Source organism: Ambystoma mexicanum, chromosome 12 (assembly GCF_040938575.1).
Source record: "Ambystoma mexicanum isolate Mex_15411 chromosome 12, UKY_AmexF1_1, whole genome shotgun sequence".
NCBI classification, from domain to species: domain Eukaryota; kingdom Metazoa; phylum Chordata; class Amphibia; order Caudata; family Ambystomatidae; genus Ambystoma; species Ambystoma mexicanum.
The window spans coordinates 865,389,251-865,412,608 of NC_090936.1; the positions used below are offsets into that span (position 1 = coordinate 865,389,251).

Consider the following 23,358-nt stretch of genomic DNA (forward strand, 5'->3'; position numbering starts at 1 on the left):
AGAAAGCGGTTTTCCATTCGTCCCCGGAACGGACGCGGACCAGGTTGTAGGCTCCGCGGAGGTCCAGTTTTGTAAAAATGGTAGCGTGTGTGAGTCGGTCCAGCAAGGGCGTGATGAGGGGAATAGGGTACCGATCTTTCCTCGTGATAGCATTCAGGCGTCTATAGTCAACACATGGGCGTAGATCGCCTTCCTTTTTCGGCACAAAAAAGATAGGGCTGGCTGCAGGCGAGGTGGATGGTCGTATGTGCCCTAAGCTCAAGGACTTCCTAATGTACTCCTTGAGAGTCATTTCCTCGGATGGCGAGAGGGAATAGATCCGCCCCGTGGGAACCACTGTATCAGGGAGTAGATCGATAGGGCAATCGTACGGGCGATGTGGAGGCAGTGTTTCAGAGGAGCCACGATCAAAGACAGCTGCGAAATCTTGATAGACCTGGGGAACGTCTAGTGCCACTAACCCAACTACGTGTTCTGATGGTGTATCTTGCGGATCCTGTACTGTAAGATGAGCTATAGCCTGGGCGGGATTGTCGCTGTGTGCGTCTGTGGGAAGACAGAAATGCTGGCAGACAGCCGACTCAAAATGAACCAAACCCAATTTCCAATCAATGAGGGGATTATGTTCCTGAAGCCAAGGGATTCCCAGGATGAGCCCAAACTGTGGCGTGGTGATAAGGTCAAAACTAATGGTCTCCCTATGTCTGGATTGTATTGTTAATAGCAAAGGGGCTGTTTGTTGTTTGACTGGGCCCGAAATCAAGGACGAGCCATCTACAGCCTGTACCGGTTCAGGCCTGGTCTTGGTCAAAAGGGGCAGGTTTAACAAACGGGCCAAGGAAATGTCGATAAAGTTTCCCGTGGCCCCAGAGTCAATTATCAGAGTAACAGGATGTGAAACGGACGCTGTGGGCTGTAGAGTGGCTTGTACATGAATGGGTCGGATACGCCCGAAAGAGGGTGTAGGGTTCGGGGTGTCTGTGGTATAGCTCGATCCCGTCCCCGGTACTATGATCGAGCTATCCGAAAACCCTGTGGCTTGTTTTTGGGACGACGTGGGCATTCCTTAACAAAATGACCTAGGGTGCCGCAGTAGTAGCAAGCGTTATCCGCCCTCCTGCGTTCCCTTTCCAAAGGAGATATCGGACTCCTGACCCCCCCGATCTGCATGGGTTCTTGGGAGGAGTCAGAAGAAGGAACTGTCATGGGAGAAGGGGAGGAGTGAGTGAAACCTGCTTCCGCTCTTCTTTCGGACCTACGTGCGTCCACCTGGAGTGACAAGTCAACCAGATCTTGGAATGCAGTGGGTAATGAGGGTACTACTGATAAGGCGTCCTTCATAGGGTTGTTGAGGCCCCTATAGAAGACGACTGCTTTCTTGCCCTCTGGCCAAGAGGTTTCAGCGGATAGCTGGTTAAAACGGGTTATGTATTCAATGAGAGAACCCCTACCCTGGCACAAATCCAGAAGTTCCAGATCTCGAGATTGGGCCTTGTGTCTAGTATCAAAAACCCTGGACATCTCGGTGACGAGGAGATCGAAATCATATAATGCCGGGTTATCGTTCTCCAATAAGGGGTTGGCCCATGCAGCGGCAATCCCAGCCAAATGGGAAAGGGTAAATGCCGCTTTCGTGGTGGAATCTGGAAAAGCCTGAGGCCGGCACAGGAAATGCAACTTGCATTGGTTTAGGAAGGTCCTAAATTTCTTGGGATCCCCGTGGTATCTCTCAGGGGCCGCCAATGGGAATGGAGTAGGTAGCATCATGGGAACGGGATTCTGGGGAACAATCGGAGGTGGAACAGGTCGAGAAACAGAGGGTGTGTCTCCGAATTCTACATCTGGGGGTAAAGGGTGTCTGGTACTTTGTATGTGGTCGAGACGTTGATGGATAGCCGTGTTGGCTGCCGCCATATCGGCTCGTAGCACTGTAATGGCTTGGACTATAGCAGACATGGGGTCTTCAGCGTTCCCCTCCATTGCCTACACGACTATAGGCTTCTCAGTCTGTTGAGACTTGAGTGTCGTGTAGGCAGTAGAGGCCTCCGTCCCCAAATGCCGCACAGGGAGAACTTAACGCAACTCTCTGTGCAGCCGTTGAGGTCACAGGCGAAGATGTTCGAATGTCCAAGTCCGGGAACGCGAACCTCGGGGACCCCACACTGCTGCAAGAAAATGCGGATTAAGTACCAAGCAAGAAACAGTACCTACAGTATTAGAATAACTGGAAAGGTCTTACCAGTCAGGGTCAAGGAGGGGATGAGGAACCTAGTGGAGAGGTCCGGGACCCACGTGGACGGCAGTACCCCAAGAGGAGTAGGCTCAGTTCGCCTGTCAGCAGAAGCTGTGGAGCTGTGAAACTGTGAGGCAAGGAGTTCAAAGAACCAGGGTGCAAAAGGGTGATCCAGGAGGCAGTCCAATAACAGTCCGTGGTCGAGAGCCGTGTATCACTGTGCAAAGAAATCCGAAGGGGTAAATCCAAGAGGAGTCCAGTAAAGCAGGCCAGGTCGATTCCGTGAGTGATCCAAAGATGATTCAAAGTCCGTAGCGCCAAACAGAATGCAGAGCACAGCTGAGAAGCAACGAATACCCAGGTTTCCGGGTTTATGTACTCGCGCTTCTGGTCACGTGATGCGTGGCATGGTCACGTGATCGGGCAAGAGCATCACGTGACCTCACAGTCCCGCGATGCGGAAGCTCAGGGTTAGCCCTTCGCGATCCTATGCGCCAAGGCAATTGCCAATGTAGGAACGGCCGTAGTCTGACAGCCGTCCTATTACGGACCAGGCGCGGGTGTGCCCGCAAGACGTGTGTGAGTCCACGTGAGTCCCGGGGAAGGGGGGAAGTGAGAGAAGGGCGGGACTGGGGATGAGGGAGTGCCCTGGGGACCGCATGATGAGGGATCGTGACACCATTCAACCAACCATTCCCCATTCCCATTTGAGCCCCCATAGGGCTCAATGGGAATGGGGAAGGCGCTAATAATGGGCCCGCGAATAGCAGGCCAGTTATTAGCACCCTGGTCCCTTAGCGGGACCCGTAAAGGACGTGTGGTCAGACCACACATCCTTTACGGTTCCCGTTAAAGGACCTCATAATTGTGCGGTAAGGGATTACCGGTCTCCTTACCGGTGCCCGGTATCCCTTACCGCCCAACTCAGAATGACTCCCAATGTCTCAACTCATAGAAAGGCTGCTCATTGACTAGCAATCAAAGAATGGATCAATGTTAAAGTCTTTTCCATTACTCATCCCTGCCTTTCTAACTCTGCGCTGCCTTGCCTCTCACAGAGAATCTCCAAATACAATTTGTCTAGACCTACAAGACCTGTCTACAGCTACAGACTAACCACCCTATGCTTCAGACACACTAGAGCCGGAGCAGCAAACTTCCCAGTCATTTCCATCCGACTGTGGAATAACCCGCCTCCTAACCTGCACCCTGAGCCTGGGGGTAAAATGGATGAACTTACGTACATTGTATTTTTAATTCATTTGAACTCAAATCGGAGGACAAGTAAGTTGGTGAGTGAGTTGTATTTTGTCAGTAGTCACTCTGAACTAAATCTGCTCTTGGTGCTTGTCATCACAGCAGGGGAAGCTCAAGTGCAGTGGATTGGCTCGGGAAAAGTCAGGTTGTTAGATGGGCTTTGAGGCAGAGATAGATTCCTGACTGATATATTTTCTGATGCGTGTTCCACAGTGAAAGAACAACAACCTCCAGGAGGAGCCACAAACTCTTGGAATATCTATCAATATTATATTGGCAGATGCTAATGATCCAACAGGGGTGGGCAGTTGAAGATTTGCAATGATAGTGCATTTGGTTTCAGTTCCAATATGCTATGTAATCACCATGGAACACCACACCTGAGAACATTCTATTTGCAAATTCTCCATGGGGATGATACACACACTTTCCCTTGGGATACCCATGCAATTTCCACAATGGTGCAATATGCAATTGTGCAATGTCAGTTTAATGAAGCGAGTGACTGCTTCATAAGTGAACCCCACACAGTTCCATGTTCTGGGCACCACTGTACAACATCTGCTGATGTTCATTCAAATATGCCACTCAGTGATCAGCCATGTGGTTGTATTTTGCATTACATATGTACCTGACATAAACGGTCACAATGAAACTTAAAAATGTGTGATTACCGTGATCCTACGGTCGTCTGTAGAAGAGTGCACACTCCAGACACAAAGAAGATAGTACTGATGAGCTGACTTTTCACAGCGTTGTCATGGCCAATGCACAGCGGTTCAGCGAGAATCAGTGGGATGGCTATAATGCCTCCAAAGGCCAGAATGTAGTGCTGCAGAAATTACAAATGGAAACACTTAATACATGGCTTTGTTGGGCATCTGACTGAATTTGATGTATGCCTTTCGTCATCGAATAATAATATTTTTTATTGAGTGTGTTATAGTTATTTAATAACTTTGCACAATTATTTGTACAAACAGATACAAAATATGATATCTAAACGTTAAAATAAATTACAATTTAGCAAATGATATAATCGCAAACATAAGTATTGTCCATGTGTGTTTCACTTTGTTCTCTCACCCAATTACTCTTTGCATCAGGTGGAAATAGAGTTTGATGGCTTGTTTTATTTGGGTAACAATAAGACCACATTTCTTGACACCGCCATCCCGGGTCGCTAGAGGAGTCCACTTTCAAATACATCAAGCCTATTCCAAAAGGGGCACCCTGTAATTGAAGAAACACATTCTGCTGCTAGAAGATCCTAGCCGATCTTCTAGCGAACCTGCTCCAAAACCTCTACGCCTCATGTAACCAGCAGCAATGTTGTAACCTGTAACTAATTGACTCTCTTGTAACAGGGCCTTGATGCCCACGGGCTGCCAGTGTGCTTTGTAAATGCAAATACATAAAAGGTAAATAGAAGACTGCTAGGAGCATATATTTGGCTTGGGTAGGTTTCTGAAGGAAGTCGTTTCACTCTGGGATCTCAGGAGGATATATCCTTTTCAACAGACATGGTTAATTGCCTGGTAGTAGGGTACTGTCTGCCAGTAACCTTCCAATCTTCCCCTCTGACTCCCAGGACTGTCCAGTTGCTGTGTTGTTTTTCAGTTTGTTGAGTTGGACTGTGTTCATACGATAGCTGGTCTGTATTACGCGGTTCAGTCTGGTTTTAGTGATACTCCATAGTAATGACTCCCTGTCACAGGACAATAGCAGCACCACTTCTATGTGAGCTGTAAGGAAAACCTAGCCTTTCTCAAGATGAAGGGATACATTTGCATTGGTGCGCTACGCTCACTGCTTCCTTTTCTAGCCTTGCCAGAAAACCAATCAATAGAGACATACCGACATTGGTACAATCAATGATAAGTTTAATGGTAGTCGTATTTCCTATCAATGCTATTTTCCTGTAATATTGATCAAATTCAATTGACAACCAAAATACAGTCTGGTTTTATTAGTTACTTTTATTATTATCAACCCAAATACGCGCTTTGAGGTTTCTTGTATGCACAGGATGTCTAGTGCAGTGCCCGTATTGCATCTTTCATTAGCTCTTATGGTATTCTTTTGTTTCGCAACCCTCTTCAGCCCTGTCCATATGAAAGATGTGTACTTGGACAGCAACAGACAATATTGTTTATCTTGTTGCCTATGTTAAGGCTGGAGTGAGATATGGCGTTGATAGGTTTGAGGTATGTGACTGGTTCCAACCACTGTGTGCTTTATTACGAGTTTGGTGTTATTTCCTTGGGAAATACTGTCCAGCTCAAATAACATGACTGCATGTATAAAACATGTGGTTACAAGAAGGGTCCACATGAATCTGAGTGCCCATTTGGGAGTCGTGTAGGGCACCATGGGGGAATGCCATATTACAGCATCAGAACTTTCAAGTTTCCTGCGGCCATGCTTGAGAAGGACGCCAGGCACAGTTGTTCCTTTTGATTTCTGGGACTTGAAGTTTTTTTGGTTTTTTTTGCCATTTGAAATTAAGGAAAACTGTAAGTTCCTGAATTCCAAGCAAAAAGAGCACTGGATGGCCTTCTCACGCATGGCACTTCAGACCTCTGCAAATGAGGGGATACCACGTGAAATATTGCCACCTCCAGGATGACTTTTTTGTGGTGGAATTTGGATCCACAAAAACGAAGGCAGTTCTGGAATTCCGAATGTGACAGAGTGGTAAAACATGCAGTATTCCAAAATACGGATGTTTTCCAACAAAACCCCAAACTCTATTGCCAGTTTCAGAATCTTCAGCGCCAGGCACATTGCCTGCATGGTGACCCAATGGATAGGGAACACTTTTAAAACATCTGGACACCGTGCAGCAACAGGCTGACTAAATGTACCTTTTTTCACATTCAGACAAATAGCTATGCTTCTTCTATCTATCAAAGTCACAGGGTTGAAGGGACGTCATTTAGGGCTCACCAGTGCTCGCACCTGCAACCCCTGAGGTATCCCTTGCTACCCCTGTGGTCTCCTTTGCTACCCCTAAAAAAATAGGAAATGCATTTTTTTTACGTTTTCTTTTTTATTGAGGGCCCTGCGCTGTGTCCAGCAGCATGCAGCTCTTTGTTTCTGGAGTGGCAGGTTTTCTGATAGCTATAGCTGGAAAAATAGCTCAGTGGGTTGAGGGCTTGCTGCATCAATGTGTGTGTGTGATCTGCTGGTTGCAGGTTCGACTCCTGGCAAGGTCAACTCAGCCTTTCATCCTGCTGACGTTGATAAATGAGCACCAACACAGGTTGGGTGATATTGTATGTATATTTGTTCTATATGCGCTTAAGCATAATTGCTATATAATAATACACCATTATCGTTTGCCCTTGGACTGAACGTCTTCTTGCATTCATAGCAATTTGGTAATATAGGCTTATACTCACTGATATTAGCGAATACATATGGTAATCCATTCTTGTATGCAATGTATATCTTTACAGTGATATCGTAACCATGTTTTCCTAGTAGTGTACTTAGAAACAATGCTATGTGATGCCACTTCCTGTTTTGTCAAGGGGTGAAAGGTTGTGTCTATCGCTTCCTGTGATGTCACTTGGGCGTGTGGACAAATTACTTCACTTCCTGTGATGTCATCAGAGGTGAAGGGTCGTGTGATCTCACTTCCGCTACCCCTCACATTTTGGTGAAATGACGTCCCTGCAGGCATGAGATATACATTGAGCATAAAACACTTCCCTGTTGGCATGAAAGGTGCATTGAGCACAATACTCTTCCCAGTGGGCGTGTGTAAGCTTCTCGTAAGTGACAGAGGCTGCTATGTTTAAAGTTTCTATAGATTGATTGATTACTCATCCACCCCTGTGAGGCCAAGTTTGGAAGTTCAGTGGTGAGTGTCATTATTCTATAGCCCGGCTACTGAGGATGAATAGTGCTTATGCCATTGTGGCTTCTGGCATTTTATCTAGACATTCCATTGACTACCTGATCCGGGAATAAGTTTACTTTGGGAGGCCAGATCTGTCTTTCTGTCCAGTCAAATAGTTCTGGCATCGTGGGAGGTGTAGACAATGTGTAAACTCTGCAAGTACGAACGCTAGGCAGTAATGTGTACAACTAGTCATGCATGGAAGCGAATTGTAGGACTTTTAAAAATGTGTTTTGTTCTTTCTTGCAGTGAAAAGAATCGGGCATTCTGGTAACTGGGCAGACAGTGTTTTTAAGAGTGTGCCTCCCGCTTGAATTTCGGATATAAATCATGTGTGCTTTGCTCTATCCTTCTGCTTCCCCTTGACTGTAACCCTGGCATATGCAGGAATGGCCTCTGCCTCCTCCCTCCCTGCCCTTCGAGAGCCTGTCTCCACCCTGCATGAGTACAGTACAGAGGAGCCAATGGGATCCCATCATCTCCAACTCAGCAGCATTGATGCAGTAGAAACCCAATGTGGTCGATTCTACACAGTAGTTTTGGACGCCAATTCTAATGTCCAGAGACATTCCGTATGACCGTGGCTGCAGCCACTGCCATTGGGATGGAACATCAAGTGCCAGTCTCCATGCCAACGGCACTGCATAGAGGGGTCCTACCACTGGAATGTCCTTGACCAAGTGTTAACAGCTTACCCTGATGGTTAGCTAGTTAGTAGGTCTCTGGAAGTAGCCCTGTTTACACACAAGGCAGAGAGTGGAAACAGGACAAGGGCACACAGACGTTCCCCCAAACACGCCCAGAACTAATCATCTTGACAATCTGAGACCTTGCCTTTGGCAGAGAACAAGATAGGCATATGTTACATACGGGCACATGATTGCCACCTGCCCCTTATTTATTTTTTCTTTACTGGAAGCAATTTTCATACCTGTCTGAGGTAATTTCTTGGCAACTCTGCTGCAATTTTGCGTCATTTTTTGTACCATTTGAAAGGGTGATTGTTATCAATTTCAGAACACATTGTAAACAATAACTTAACATTTGAAGGACATTGTGCCACAACTTTAACAAAGTATTTTGGGTAAATTAATTCATAAGAATATGTGTAAGCATTATGTTAGCATATTTGGATGTGACTTCTTTTCACATTTGGATAATACATTGCCACCATTTTTTCTGCTGTAAAACATATGCAGATGCAATGCAATAACCCATTTATGGCATATATTGAGTAATGCAATGCCAAATTATACAATATCATTGAACTATGGGAGGAATGTTGTGGCTTAAAGTGTTGACTTCTGCATATTTTTAATCATTGTTGGGCAATGGATGACTCTCATGGGATTTCCAGAGTCACTGAATAATTCCATGCCTCGAGACTCTTGAGGCTCTCCATAATGCAAGGGTTATTTGAACATTGTAATGTGGCATTTACTTTTTGTGGGTATGATATGATATGATAGGTTATTTATAACGCGCTTAATACCCAGAGGTTTCAAAGCGCTGACCCGGTGATCAAACCCATGTTGCTCCGTGTCATCTTATTTCCAAGGCAAGCACGTTGCCATTGAGCTATCCTCCCACAGGCATATTTTTACCCATGCCAATGCGCCCCACTGCACTCCCTTGCCAATGGGGAAGAATCAGCCAAATATTGACGTGCTAACGCCTGTGAACGCCAAATCTGAAAAACTGCTCATGGTTCATAAATCACAAAAGGCTGCAAACCCCTGCCACAAACAGTCAAAGTGGGTGTAAAAACAGGAATCACTGAATGTCAGTGGGTGCTGTTACCTGTCACCTGAAGCAAGATCACAGAAGTGGGCTAAAAACTGAAAATGCCTTTAAAATGCAGTTTTCTCAATTGAATGCAACCTTCAAAGTGCTGTTTTCGTGCACAATTCAGTTATTTTCCAAGTGAACCATTGAAATGAAAAGTGTGCTGAAATCACAGATCATCCAGCGCAGTCAGAAGAAACCGGGCCTCACTGACTGACAGCAACTGAGAAATGTATTTCATACAAAACAAATCCCAGCACTCAAAGACGGGATAATAGTGAGTTAAATATGTGTATGCTGCAAAGGAAACTCTAATGTGAAAGGCTCAGTTTAAATGTGTTTTTTCTCTGAAGAAGTGCACAATTCGCCTGTTTGAAGCATGATTTTGTGAAGGGCTTAACTCCTTTAATTGTCAGCATCCCATATAAACTCTGTTCATTTTATATCTTTTAAATGAAAGATTGGAGGTGAATCTTAAAGTAACCAAGTTGGAGTTAACTGGTTAATTCTGATTGGACAGTGCCCAACCTGGGAAAGATGACACTTCATGTTGACATTAAGCTGCTCCTAGAAAGGCTTAATGGGTGCTGGAGGTTCCCGAATATTTAGAACAAAGACCTCATTAACCATGCATCTTTGGCTGACCCAAGGACAAAGGAAGGCTTGGACACACATCCTCCTAAAGGAGGGGCAGGAAGTGGAGGAGATTTCTCAGTGAACTTCAAAAGACTGGCCATTTGCTCACTTGTGAAGTAAGAAAAAAAAAACCTGGCCTGGATTTTGAATGGAAATTATTTATTTTGCCTCAGAACTTTATGACATTTAACATGGCAGCCAAAATAAGTAGACAAGTGAAAAATACATACTTATAAATCTGAACTCATGCTAGACAGTTGAAGATTTGGTAGGAGTTCTTACTACATAAGGAACCAAAGATACACCAAAACACTGATTGTAGAAAAACTATTAATGTTGCAAATATGATATTGTATACCCATGTTCTAGGGGTCATCGCCCAACTATGTATTGAATTAGAAATTGTAGGCCAAATTGTTATGATTACAATTGATAAAATTCCACAGAATGACAAAGACATCTCGCACAGAGATGGGAATTGAATGTAAAAATAGCCTTTCAAATATGTAATGTATGTGTCCGATTTTATTAGAGGACATAATTTTAGAAATGTACATTCGTGCAAAAGCTAAATTGTGGTTCAAATCCATGTGGGAGTTCCTAAATCACACCATAAAATAGGACAGCTCTTTCTGACTGCCAACAAGAACAAGGCAAGTGCCTTTGGCCACTCACAGCCGTGGGGGTGTAGTTTGAAATTCTGCCCACAACATAAACTTTTTGATGTCATTTGGTAGAATAAATATAGGAGCTTCACCACACATAGACACACTGCTTCCTGAACACATCCAGATTTCCACGCAGCCTTTTGCTCTAGAACTCTTCACCTTGCATCAGATTCCAGACTTCTTTGCAGAATCCAGGCCTTAGCATTGCTGAACTCTTCTTAGCTAGGCCCAAATTCAACCATCCCAAACTTAACAGAATTTAATTCAGATCCAGTCTGGCTTGCTAACATTAAGGCTTGCCTGCTGAAACTAGCATCCTGCTAATCTGCTGTGTCCAGTGACCAGAAGGGCCAATCCATTCCAAATCCAGTTGAGGTGCCATCCAAATTGACTAGAACCACCCAGCTGACTGATCCCTCCAGAAGTGCCCTGCTGCTGGTAGACCCGATCCAATGACCAGAACCCTGATGGTCCAATCTTAATTACAGTGGACTGTAAGTATCAACAGGAATAACAGTGACACATAGTATATTTGCCTTGTTTTATACCAATCTCAACCCATCCCATCTTTAAGTTCAGAACCCTAATATAGTCAGACCCATTCTTGAGCTGATTTTTCTATCATCTGTGTTATGAAACCATAACCCATTAGTGATTTGGATTAAATAAAGTAAGTCCTATACAGAAAGGAAACTAGAGTATCACACGTGAAGAGTTACGAGCGGCCGAGTGTAACTGTGGAGATATATGCGTTGCATTCTCTTTTTCATAGTCATTAATATAGTGTAATAAAACCAATCTATCATTTTTAAAACCAAATTTGTTTTCATTTTCGCACCTATTTTTCAAAAACGCCTCTCATTAAACCTTCTATAACTTCTTCAATTGTAAGGATAAAAACGTAATTTCAACTCTTACTGATACCTAAGACCCTTCGCTACATCCATAACCAAAAACTGCATCGCGGAACAGTGTATTTGACAATTGTTACATCAAAAATCACATAGGGAAATTTTGCTGCGAATTTACATTTTAGTAAAAGTTACACGTGTCTTTTCCCATCCAAAGTGTTTCTTAACTCCCATTCTGATCTAAAGTGTGTACAGTTGTTCATCTTGTCATTCATGTGTGTTAGGCCCTGTTAAGTGTAGCTTTCATAAGAATTTCTATCAATTTACGCATTTCTGCCCACTTTGCATTGTGTCACAAAGCCAGTTTCACCTGTCATTTTAAAAGTGTCAATTTCCAAAAACGTGTTTCTCTCTTGTTTGGGGAGGGAAGATTGCATTAAAACTCTAGACATTGGGCTTCATTACAGGTCGGGTGGTCCGGAAATAACCCACCGCCACTGTTAATTCCGGACCGCCCAAACCAGAGTCCTGCAGGCGAGAGGTGGTGTTCCTGGCAGGTCTGACCTGGCGGGTTTACCACTGCCCGCCTGCAGGCGGACGAGGAAACACCGGCACCATCACGAGATGGTGCTGGTGTTTCCATGATCCCCATTCCCATTGAGTCCAATAGGACTCAATGGGAATGGGGATTTACACCATTCCGCCTCCGGAATTCCTGGGATACCGGGTTTGTAATGCCCCGGTAATTCTGGGAATCAAGGAGGCGGAATGGTAATATGAGTCCGACGGTAACCAGGAGGTTTTACCGCCTCGGTTACCGCCGGACTCGTAATGAGGCCCATTGTCTTTCATTCCTGAATACCTGCTGCTTACTTACATCTGTGTAGGATTTCTCATGTGTGCCTTAAAGAACTTTGCAGGGGGAAATAGTAACATAAACACTATCGGATCACAAACCAAAACTGTTATTTTTCCTGTGTTTTCTATTCTGCATTATTATAAGAGAATTCAATTGCTTTACTTATTGTATCGTCACTGCTTGGTGATTGCTGCCCCATAGGAAAAAATATATATATATATATATTTATATATATATATATATATATATATATATATATATATATATATATATATTGTCAATTCTACCTTAGGGTAGCCAAGTCGAGCTGCACTCTCCATAAAGCCATGCTTGCCCAATTTCCACCAAACAGCAAACAAAGGAGGGGGGGGGGAAGTAAAACTCCACACCAACCGCTTTCCGTTTTGTTAATTTTCTTCTTTTATTGATCCACACGGGAAAAAATATTTAAAAATCATGGAAATCCATTTCAAAAAGTAGAAAGTATGACCCCAATGTGGGTCCTCCCAAGTGCAGCACTCGAGGCGTGACGCGTTTCGCGGCCAACTCGCCGCTTTTTCACAATATATATTAAAATGTATGTGTGATTTCAATTTAAAATAAATAAATACATCTTTACCTTTACAAACTAGCCTGATTCCTGGTCCAGTGTCACCTGGGGGGTATTTTGAGACGGGCGTGATATGAGTGGTATATCATTCAGAATACTGATCTTATAGACACAAAAAAAACTTTATTTCATTTGCGCACTACATGCTAGGCGAGATCCGGATGTGTGCCTGATTGAAATCCTTAAAATGTCAAGCCTTCGTCAGAAAATGCTACTGCATATAAATCCTTTCATTGTAATTCTCTTCAGCGCATTCTAGACCCATGGAAACAATTTCATGAGCAATTTTAATACTTGAATTAAAGAATCAATGTTTCCATCTATATGTATATTTTTAGAGGCTTTTGATCTATAGTTAGAGCTTTGCCTCCCTGCCAGATATCTTAAAGGGACATCTTAGAGGGGAACCTCATTTCCCCTGGGCCCCTCAGCGTTATGTGAACCCTAAACTCTTTCAGGCCCCTCAACTCTGTTATGTTCCTGAACCCTTTACGCCCCTAAAGGTCTCTATGGCCCATTAGCTCTATCAGGCAACTCAATTGTATCAGACCCATCAATTCTGAAGGGTTCATAGCTATCCTAGGTCCACCCAGCCTTCTAAAGGCCCCTCAGATTTCTAGGGGCCCTGCCTCTGTCTGGCCTCTCAACTTTTTTCTGCCCCTCAGCTTTCTGCGCCCCGTCAACTTTCACAGGTCGCTCAGCTGGTAACTGGCAAGGAAACTGACAATGTCTCACTACTTTGCAGTAACTTTCCTTTCACATTACATTGCAAAGTTTGCCATAGGGACAAGCATATGATCTTATAGAAGTAATGTATCTAGAAGCTTCCCAACAAATCTGCTCCATTAAATGGCTTGTAGAGCTTGGACGGACTCACTCACATGACAGGCAATGTTTCACACTTTAGCTTAACTGGCAGAATTGTGTGAATATATGAATCTGGATGGTGCTAGCAGCACCTTGTCCTGTAAAGGACCATACGTTGTCATTCTATGTGCCATAAAAACTAAACCAGCGGTATTCTGCATAGAGATGTGAGGATGCCTATACAAAGGTCAAAACTGTTTACTATGTCAATGCCTGTAATTACCATGTCTTGCAATACAAATTTACCACAGTTTGTATGCAGCCTTTTCCCGATAGTCACCACTAAAAAGCCATGTGTATCAATAACATTTGGTGCACTGTTTATTAAGAAATTCTGAGGTTAAATGACACATATTGACGATTTGGGAGGGGAGGCAGGGCCATGTGGCACAGGAGAAATGGTAAGGATACAATTAAACAGCTTAAGGACAAATCATGAAGTTTTGTCCAGGTATAAGAGTGGCCTAGGCATCAGAAACGTTCTAAAACATACACGTATACATTACAGTTGTTTTTTTTATTAATACTACATCTCCATAAGTCCGTGTTTCAATTGGTGTGCCTGGGGACGAAGGTGGGGGAGGCGGGTAAATAGAGGCTAATTCAAATGTAGGTGAACATTCACTAAATGTAACTCACATGGTTTTTCAGAAACATTGCAGATATATTTCCCAAACGTATCTGCGAGTGCTGATCAGTAATACCGGGCAGAATGACAGTATATTGCTTTTTGTGTGCATGTAAAGTGCACTTTGAGTACATTATGCATTTGGAAAACCACATTTTGATATGTAAGTGCATTTCTTTCCTACACTTGCAATTATATGGATATTCTATAGCATCCATGTTGCATGATGGTATGTGAAGATCATGTCGCGTTGTAATTTAAACCTCACCTGCGTGCACCTTACAGATGTCAATCATTCTGCTAGTGAGTACCTCCTTTTGTGAATTGGCCTCTCAATATTTAACTAAGCCTTTCTCTGATAAAGCTCATTAACCTGCTAGCGCTCTTGGGCAGATTCACAAAGAATCCCATTTTGATTATAGTCAGGGGTGATGGGGGTTCAGCCAATCGGGTGGCTGGAAAATCAGGTGTGAAATGACAGTGTGCTGCTGAGTTTTCCGGCTTCCTGAGGTCCACAACCAGGTGTGGCTCTTTTTTTAGGTGCCTCAGAATCAACACCCCCCACTCACTCCCAACCAACCAATCCTGGGGTCTTCCCAAAAACTATCCCCCAATCTAATTTACCTGTTGAGCCACCTGGCACCACTGCTCTTTCCTGAGGTACCACTGTGATAGAAATAGAAAGTAGACTCAGTCCCTGTTCAGTTTGCTATGGCAGCAGGCATCCTGTTTTAGTATAATTGTTTTATGTGAGATTGGGCTCACGCAATATGTGCAGAGACCAGGTCCCAGTAAAAAAAGCCAAAAAACTATTCACTCCACGGACGAAGCCCTTGGGTGTGAATAGCTATCACCCCCTTGTAGGGGAATATACCAGGGCCAGTCCTGGAATGCCCCCTTTAAGTGGGATGATTACTATAATGTAAGCAACTACATATAGAAGTTACTACTAAGTGTGGTTGTAAATGACACCTGGAAATAGTATACAGGAACTTATCAGGTGTAAGTCATTACTGTTTAATATTCTATGTCATTTGCACCTGATTTATAAAGAGGCACACGAACAGCCAGAGATTGTACGTTTTATGATTCAGATGTATGATCTTTTGTGAAATCGTAGAGAACTCATCATTAAGTACTTTTTTAAAGTAAGTAATAAAGCATACTTACTGCGGAAAAAACCATTGTGACTCGGCCCTATTTGGTTGACTATTGCTCAGTAGTATGAGCATTTCATCACTGTTTTTCAAAGTATTTTCAAAGAATGTATTATGATGGCTTTTGCATATTACTTTCAGCGTAGACCATAGACCTGCATGCCGCACAACTGTTAGTACACTTACTAGAACAATAACGTAGAATAACACATTTAAAACCGATGCACTTTGGAAATGTATTGTCAACAAAATGATCTGCTTAAAATAGGAAAGTAGTTTGAAAAGAGACAGTCAGGAAATGCTCTTGAATTTAAAGATAATGTGAATACTCACCTGGAATCCCAGCAGGATACAGAGGTACCATGGCGGTGTGTCCTCGATGGAATAAATGAGGTCTATGCCTGGTCCCAGCTCTGTCTTTTCTCCTGTGATTTGCAACGCTGGTGATACATAGCACTGGTTGGACTTGCATGTGTGCTGTTTCTCAAAAATATTATTGATCTGTAAATGTAAAAGATGTCTTTTGTTAAAATGTGCATGTGACACTTTTTATTTAATTAGTTCAGTTTCCCTTGATTTATGATAGCCTGTCTCTTATCATGCATTGCATTGTCTCTGCTCTTTGGAAGGTAACATCTCAGTAGATTCGTTCTCTCATTGTTCTCAACTCAGTGTAGGTCAGATATCAGGCTGAAAGCGTTTACTTTAATTCATGTGTCTAGCATTGTTTTTAGCCATACATAAGGCAATGTTTATGTTAATCTGGGGGGTCACTGCAAAACCTAATTGCTTCTTTGCATTTTTGGCAGATCTTAGTGGCTATGAGGATGGATTGGTCTTGGCCTGGAAGACATCCGATTGGGGTTAGTTGTATATGTTCTAGGAGTTATACTGAGTTCATTCTGGGGTTATTCATCGGATTGGGTCTAGTTTTCTGTCTTCTGGGAGGTTATTCCAAAGGTGTGAAAAACTGCAGTAAATTGGCTCTGCTTTTATAAAAAGTTTGTGGGAGTTGGAGGTGGCTGGTCTGTGGGTGCATAGAGCTCCATTGTGTCTGTATACGGAGATTGTGTTCTTAAAAGTGTTACGGTGAGGAGACCACCAAGCATTTTCAGGAATGGTACTTTACCTAAAAAGTATACCTTTCAGTTGGATGCTGGTTTATTGATGTTGCTTAAGCCAAAGGTATGTCTGCCAGCAGTATTCTGCACACATCGAAGCCTTTCATTTTGATATAATGCAAACTATGGCCCAAGGACATCTAGGTGTTAGAAACAGCATATGAGAAAGATCCAAGGAGACGAAGGGAGAACTAAAAAAGATATGTCTTTAAGGCTTTTCGAAAGGCAAAATGATCATTCATGCTTCGAAAATAGTCTGGTTAAGAGTTCCGCATACTAGGTGCAAGAGTAGAGAAATCTCGACCTCCCGCACGTGGTCTTCAGAATCGGGGAACTGTCAAGAATTTCTGCAAAGCCGAGCGGAGGGGCCTTGAAGGAACATAGGGAATAAGTTTAGCCTGCAGATACTTGGCACCAAGGTGAAAACGTGCCCGATGAGTGATGCAGAGAATCTTAAACTCAATGCGACTGCACACAGGAAGTCAGTGCGTTTGCTGAAGGAGAGCCTGGGAATGAGACAGCCGGCCAGCTCCAAATGCCAGCGAGCTGCAGCATTTTGGAGAAGCTGCAGTCTTTGGATCAAGAAAGCTGGCTGGCCCGTATAAATTCATAACAATAGTCACTGGACCTAAGAAATGATGCAACTACCACCTTTGCTCAGGACTCAGAAGGTTGAAAAGGCAGTGTCTTCCTCAAGATCTTCATCGTCATAATGACAGAATTGCATAGTGATGCAATTTGTAGCTCTCAGGAGCGAGAAGCCAAGGTTTTGATACCAAGACTTTTGAAAGAATTACTGGGAAAAGGGCACTGGCAGAGAGATTCTGGCCAAAATCATTGGTTCATGCTGCCTGCAGTTCAGCTGCACGTGTCACCGTGATCTCAGTCTTTTCTCTGTTCAGTTTCAGCCGGTGTTTGGCCATCCACTCCCTCACTGCTGCAAGGCAGTTTCTCAATTGAGAAGGGGGTCACATTTGGGAGAGTCTAGCCGAAAAAGCAGCTGAGTGTTATCGGCATGGGTATAAAACTGTACCCTGTGCTCCAGAATTAAATCTGCCAGAGGATGTAAATAAAGATTGAAAAGCAGCGGGGAAAGAGATGACCACTGAGGGACCCATACACAAAAGACAGTGGGAAAGATTGAAAAGGAAATAGTGACACGGTCTGCATGCATTCTCAAAGAAAAGATGTAAACCTGGAAAGAGGTGCAGGCACTTTAACAAGTTACTATGATGAATAGTGTTGAAGGCTGCGGAGAGGTCAAGAAGAATTAAAACACAGTGTTTTAGATGAGCCAGGCATTCAAGGATCGAAATCATCACCGAATCCATTGCCCTGATGGGGCGAAACCAGATGGGTTTTGTGGGATGTTTCAACCCACGCATCCAACCCATACAACATCATTGTGCATTACTGACATGGGAAACATCATAATGGCCGCCAGAAAGCATGCTGCTAGCCAGAAATCACCAGAAAGTGCGCAGTGAGAACCTGACAGGCAGGCTGCCATCTTCTTTTGCCTTTGTCAGTGTTAATACAGTAGACCATTGCCAGCCCCATCCTTTGGCTGCCCACAGAACAAAAGCAGACAAAGGAATACAGAGATGTTCAACAATTCATTTTCTTGATTGTCAAAATTGCTAAAATCATGGGCATGAAACCACCAAAAAAAATCCAACTTCTGGTTGGGTGTTCTACATTACTCTACTGCAGAATCCACATCAATACAATGTTAGGAAGGGTCATATGCTATCAAGTAAAATACCCTTTTTGAAATGTATTAATTTAAGGCAGCTGTCAAAAATGGGTGCAATACCGGTGCCCGCCATTGACCGGCACTAGCGATCTAAATTCTGACAGGAGACCTGTATTTCTGAAGCTAAATTGTAACCGGAGTTAGCTGAGACTTCAAAGGCTGGCTGTCCCCAGGAAGTCTTCACACCTAGTCTTCTCAGCAAGAAGGCAGGAAATCACATAGTTCTGTTAATCTGATTGAGCGTGGCACCCTGGACTGATTCCCTTCTAGCAGGAAAAACCAGACAAAGGATTCCTTCAGCTGAATAGGGTATGCTGATTTTGGGTGTGAACTGTCAACACTGCTCTGGGGGAATGCAAGACATCTGATCTCTGAGTCAAGCCAAGTTTCTAGGGGCGGGGACAAACCAATGGGTGTACTGCAGTGGAGGCAAATGTATGTTTTATTAAATTGCTTATAAAATATTGTATCAAGTTGACAGAAATGTACAATATGGGGATTCTTAATATGAAAAATGCACCCACGATTTAAGACTAAGCTGGACGTTGTGTTTATGCTAGAGACCTCGAAATTTACTGTAATATGCCCAGAGAGGGTGTGTACCTCCGTGTCAGATTTGATGAAAAACCAATATGGCAAAACCCACTAAAAGTGCAAAATGTTGTCATTTCTGAACCCAAGCTCGTAGAAACATGTGACTTGAACCGAACTGTACCTTAAGCAATCTGTAATGCAAATTAGGTAATATTAACAAGTGGGGTATATTGTAATTATGAGTTTTATGAAAAAGAAGATATGTTGTACGGACACAAAGGGGAGTGTCCTTTCCTTGAGCCATAAAGATGACACCGGATGACTCATTCTGACTCACTCCTCCGTTCTTCAGTCAGCTCACAGTAAATCCTTTAACCTATCAGGATCCTCAGAGGGTTGGGCATAGAAAGTCAGCCTTCCCGCCCACTTTCAAAAGACATAAAAAGAGCCCCTGAGACCCAGATAGGGACATTCATTTTCCACTTTTTAATGGATTTCTGCGCAGCACGCTGCCCGGCCATATCCAGAACTTAGACTCCAGATAGACTCCAGAACTTGAAGCAGAGAGGCCTGAACCAAAAGCTGAATTCTTGTCAGCAGGCCTCAGAATACAGCAACCTAAACAAACTATTCAACAGCCGGGCGAGCTGTTTGATTCTGGCTAGAACCTGGGCCAGAACCATATCCAGACCCAGAAAGCAGAGCTGTAGCCAGACCCAGAAAACAGAGCTGTATCCAGACTCAGACCAGACCGCTGTGCAGTGCTGATAGCAGACCAGAGGCCCCGCTGTGAGCAGAACCAGCGCCAGAGACCGTCCTGTGGTGAGAGAACCACAGTCCAAACCTGACCAGATCTGTGACGAGGTCCATTCCCTTCCAAAACTAGGAGTGAGTATCCAGAACTGTCCAGAATCCATCTCTTAGTTTAAAGTAATCTTATTCAAACCATTTCAACCTGTCCAGAACTGCATAGAAATCGTGTGTCCATTCTGTGATTTCAAAGCTGCAAAAGTGTCATCTGTCATTCTGAAATATTGACTTCATTTCTGAAAATCTACCTCCACAGAAACGTCTGTATCTTTTGAACCGTGTGTCCTAGAAGCGAAATGTAACTGTCATTTCAAAGCTAAGAACCTAAGCTTTCCAACAAACCTAAAACGACCTTCCAACTCCAACTATGGTTTTTCCGTAATCGCGATCACTGCACTTGGAAAAGTGCCGTGAATTGCAATTTGACTCAATTTCACCACTTGTAAAAATAGCTGTTTCTTGCTTTCCACTGTTGAAATTCGTTTTCACTCTGATAAATCATTTATGAATCATTGCTAGTGCTGACCTGAACTAATTCAAAGTAGCTGTCACCTACCCTGAATCTCCTATAGGGAATTAAAATCCTTTTTAGCATATTTTTCACTTCATCGCAATCACATTTAAAAGTATTTGGCCTCTGTTTTAAATTCATACCTGTTTATCTAAGCTTGCTGGGGGGAACTGGAATTTGAACTGCATTTGATTGTATTCCCAAAAACTGTGTGCTCTCCTTTCCATCTCTTTCTATTGCATAAGGGGGGTAGTGAATTGTCACAGGGAAAAAATGTATCATCTTATCTATTGTTTAAACCATATCAGTTTATTTCTGTCCTGAAGCTTTCTATCATTGCTTTTCACTGAAACCATACAAAGTATTCTCTGCTACCTTATCCTTTCTATACCAACTGCTAAGTAATTAAGGAATTGTGCTACTGTAATATTATCCATTGTTAATCACTGTTCATAATCATAAGTGTGCTATCAAATATTAATTTATTCATAAAAGTGTGATATATGTTTATTGTTTCCTTTTTCCAATAAACCTTTTAATTTGCAAAACAAACCTACTTCTTGGCTCAGTGAGGTCAGGGGGATTCAAAGAAAGGGGTGTTATATAAGGGTTTATCATCCAGATTTAAGAACTTGACATAAAAATATATAAATAAGGGCTTCCATTGGGCATCCCAGACTAGGCATTGACTTAGTTGGATTGCTGAATTGAAGTCACTTACAGTTTCTAAAAAGCGTGAGAGTTTAGGGGTAACAATAGGCAAGGACGCCAATCAAATCATATACAAAATAAATATCATGAACATTCAGATTCAAAATCATACATCTGATTGTTCTCCTTATAAACTGGTATCACAGATTACTAATGTCCTGCAAAGCTATATATTATTATTAGAAATCAGATACATAAGGGATATAAGGGAAAAACACACCATCCATTTCATGGTCTACAATCAGCAGATTTTCCAATCATGTTAAGCCTAGAGGGCCTGATATTCCAAGCATTTTTCAGTGGGATTTTCCCATAGAAAATCACTTTTGTGAATCCGGTTTATAGTTTGCTAAATACGGACATCATTTTCATATATTTACCATATTGTTCTCTCTTGCACAGTAACTGTGCTCCCTTTCAGACTTGGTGGTGCGGTCTGATTCCCAGTCACAAACAAGACGTTCTGCCTTGATTTCCAGATAATTTCAGCAAGGACTTTAGAGAAAGAACTGTGAATTCTCTGTTATGTAAAGCACAAGTAGAACACATGTTGTAGCATTTAGCTTTGTGCTATAATTAGCTAACTTGTCTAAAATGGTTTGTGAGCTCCAGTTGGTTTGCAGATCCCCGCAAACTTGTCTTAGAACAAACATCTTCTTGAAATCTCCATTCAGAGGCACGGCAGGGGATTCTAGTGAAGTTCAGGCAGAAACCGGTTGATTTACAATAAAATTGACATGCAGAGTACAATGTCCAAAGGAAAGCCTAATACAGGGATGGCGATCATAGGGAGGTGAAATGCTGGCTCAGGGTGGATTGGGGGGTTAGGAATAGGAAATAGAGTGAAATGTTTTTCTGGATATTATCCAGATAAGAAGCCATATCCAAGTCTACAGTAAGATATCTCAATTGGTCAATGTTTCTCTGTAGATATGTGCATGCAACCGGCAATCCACTCATTTGAATCTGTGTATTATCAATTCAGCCTTTGATCCTTCTCCGGTTGAGCAAATAACTACATCGGAAGTTAGAAAAATGTGGGATTTTATGCATGACCTGTACTGCTGCAGTCTCTCACACATCAGGCATGCCCGAGTCAGCAATTCATCATTCAGAGAATGGTGAAATGAGCACCACTGAATTGTGTAATCTTACAATGTGTTAAAGTAATAGCAGGCATGGTCCTCTTAGTGATATGTAGGGTGGTGACAGTCAGTTACATGTTTAGTATGCATGGCTCAGCATTTGATCCCTTTTATTATGCCATATGGTTAGTGATTTAAAAATGGAGAATTCATCTTTGTGAGACAATTCCTTCTGAAAGCTCAACGAGATAACTCAGTCACATGTTAAGCATGCACAATGAAGGCATGTATCTTTTTGATAGTGCATGCATAAGGACAGCAGTAAATGGCTGGTGTGCAATGTTCATGAAAAGCAGAGTTGGGCTGGAACACAATTACATGCGTTGTACCATCTACAGCAGGCCCTTGTTTGACCTTCTTGATAGGATGGGGGTCTGCTATACAAACTATGCAGATGATACCTATAAAGACTGAAGGGGGATCTGTACTTCTGCTCTCTATATGGTAGAGGAGAGGCACAGAGGACCCCAGCCAAGATTCTCTATAAGGTAGCAATGGATGAGCAATCAAGGCCTAGCTTCTCAGGAGGTGATGCGGGCTCGTTATTAAGTACAGTGTAGTCCCCAAGCACCCACAAAGGAATATCTGCACACTGTATTTGATAAAACACAGTCTTTATATAATTAATATTCAAGGTTATGTACAATATCACGATAACTCACTTTGTACTTGGTTACCAATAATGGCAAATAAACAGTTCTACATGGTACCACAATTACTATTAGATCTCTTTAAAGTGCATCAACTGTATGGTTAAATGTCACACAAATTAGTTTGTAAAGGAAACCAACAACATATATAAGAGGAAAGCAGTTGGTTAGAACAATTGGCAGAATACTGGCCCCAATACCTAGACACAGTTCTGTGTGGAGATCCCTCCACCTGGGCAACCTGTGGAATAAAGATATGTCACAAGCGCAGTCCATATATTGTTCACAAGAGACTTTCTAATAGTTCAGCAACCCCAAAGTACCTGGCGTTGTAGCGTTCCTCGTTGGGGAATCGACAGCCCTTCTTGGGTGCCCTCCCTTTAAGGCAGGAGTCACGGGTCATTGAACGTCTGACGGAGAACAGGGTGAACAACGGCGGTGAAGTGGCAGCTTCGTTCCTAGCAGTGCTCGTCGACGGGGAAGTGTAAACGTCCTGCAAGGAAGAGGCATGCGGTGCACCTCGGTGTCAATAGTTCTGGACCGCAAAGAGTTTGAAGAACTATGGCCCAGCAAGGGCGTTGAGTCGTTGCCGTCTCTGTGGTCTTTTCTATGATGGGAGACCCACCGGCGGATGCTCCTCAGCGCCTCAATGGCCTGGCCTT

The 23,358-nt window shown here is 43.1% G+C and overlaps 1 protein-coding gene across 1 annotated transcript in view; it reads right to left on the minus strand.

Annotated features, from left to right (window-relative positions):
• Positions 1-23,358, minus strand: part of LOC138514077 (solute carrier family 23 member 1-like) — a 1,133,216-nt gene that overhangs the window by 794,271 nt on the left and 315,587 nt on the right. Inside the window, exons 2-3 of the mRNA XM_069629338.1 lie at positions 15,792-15,959; positions 4,165-4,322 (exon numbers count right to left, since the gene is read on the minus strand). Of these exons, the coding sequence (XP_069485439.1) occupies positions 4,165-4,322; positions 15,792-15,959 (326 nt within the window). The remainder of the gene's footprint in view (positions 1-4,164; positions 4,323-15,791; positions 15,960-23,358) is intronic.